This window comes from Rhinopithecus bieti, unplaced genomic scaffold (genome assembly GCF_001698545.2).
Source record: "Rhinopithecus bieti isolate Rb0 unplaced genomic scaffold, ASM169854v2 scaffold_13317, whole genome shotgun sequence".
NCBI classification, from domain to species: Eukaryota; Metazoa; Chordata; class Mammalia; order Primates; family Cercopithecidae; genus Rhinopithecus; species Rhinopithecus bieti.
The window spans coordinates 192,348-193,983 of NW_016807516.1; the positions used below are offsets into that span (position 1 = coordinate 192,348).

Below are 1,636 nucleotides of genomic sequence, written 5' to 3' on the forward strand. Positions count from 1 at the left end.
GCCTTCCTGGGCTGCATGTGGCCTGTGGGCTGTGGCTTGCAGACTTGATGGAAAGCATTGTGTGCTGTCCCAGTCAGAGCTAAACTCTGTTACAGGATCTGGTTAGGCCTTCTACACCTCTAATAGCACAATCTCTGACTTCTAGTTGCTTGGAAAACCACTCAACCATCCAAACACTGAAGTTTGGTGTTATTCTTTTGTCTCATAGATGGGAACCAGAAACATAAAAATTAGAAAACTAGCCTCATGCTCAGCAGAATGGCATAAATACATTTCAAAGTCAAGCTTCCTAGTAGTTGAGGACATGCTCTTTAACTGAGAATCTCAATCTGGGATGATTTTGTCCCAAAGCATGGGACATGTGGTAGTGTCTCAAGACAGTCTTGTTGTCATCAATGAGGGGAGGGTGTTAATAGTATCTAAAGGTAGAGACCAGAGATGCAACTGAATATCTTATGCTGTACAAGGCAGACCCCAACCAGAACATCCATAATGGTGTGGCTCAGAGACCCTGTTATAAACTACATTTATCCCACAATTGATCATGCACATATCAGAAAACCAGCCATCAAGGTGTGGAAGAACAGATTGGTATTCTGAAAAGGAAAAGAGGAAGTCATAAGCTAAGTTCACCTCAAGCACTTAGGCAGGAGAGAAAGGAGAGCTACCCTCCCCAGTGGAGACAGGATGAGGCTGGCCCAGGTAGAGATACTCTAAGGAGTTTCTGTCTCACTTCCCCATGGGTCTGGAGCACTGTGTGATAACTGCTGCTATCATAAGACTGACAGTAGTAGTCAGCCTCGTCCTCAGTCTCCAGCCCAGAGATGGTGAGGGAGGCAGAGTTGGAGGAGCTGTCAATGGAGCCAGAGAACCGATCAGGGACCCCAGAGGGTCTTTCGTTATCATCATAGATCACAGTGGTGGGGGCACTGCCCGGGCGCTGCTGGTACCACTGCACGTAGTAGCTCCCAATGCTGCCACTGCTGCGGGTGCAGGAGATGACGACTTTCTGTCCCACAGACCCAGACACAGAGTGGGGCTGAGTCAGCATAAAGTTGGCCCAAGAGCCTGCAAGAAGAGAGCGACATAGAGATCAGCGGGGAGAGATGAGGACTGGTTCCCAGGCAGGAGGAACAGATCATCAGCCCAGGTGACATCCAGGAGCCCTCCCTGAATTCCCTGCAGGAAGCCACCTGTGCAGTGAGCGAGGAGGGTGAGGAGTAGTGGAACCCAGGCCATGATGGAGACGCTCCAGGCTCTGCTTCCTGAGCCCCAGCCAGGACTGAGCCCACCAGCCCTTCTTATCTGTCACTCATATCCTCAGAGTGGGAGGGCTCCATGCAAATTTCTCCCTTTCTGGAGGTTGCACAACCCCCTCCTTTGACCCCAGACAAGGTTGTGACTGAAAAGTGGAAAGGTTGTACAAGGGGGGGGAGCAACACCATCTGGAGGGCACAGAAACACCAGCAGGTGGAGGGAAAACAGCAGAGGATCTGGGGAGCTCTGGTTAGTTGCTTAGACCACAGCGCCCTCTGGTGGATACGGCAGTCATGTCCACCCCGGGCAGGTGCAGGTGCTCAGTGCCCCTGACCTTCCATCCTGCACTGCTCCCAATTCCAGCCACTGTCCAGGGGGC

At 51.7% G+C, this 1,636-nt stretch overlaps 1 gene segment (V, D, J or C); it reads right to left on the reverse strand.

The window, feature by feature from the left end:
* Positions 1 to 573: 573 nt before the first annotated feature.
* Positions 574 to 1,388, reverse strand: LOC108536066 (Ig lambda chain V-VI region WLT-like). The segment is given in 2 exon segments: positions 574 to 1,068; positions 1,194 to 1,388. Coding segments are annotated over 2 exon segments (450 nt in total).
* Positions 1,389 to 1,636: the final 248 nt, after the last annotated feature.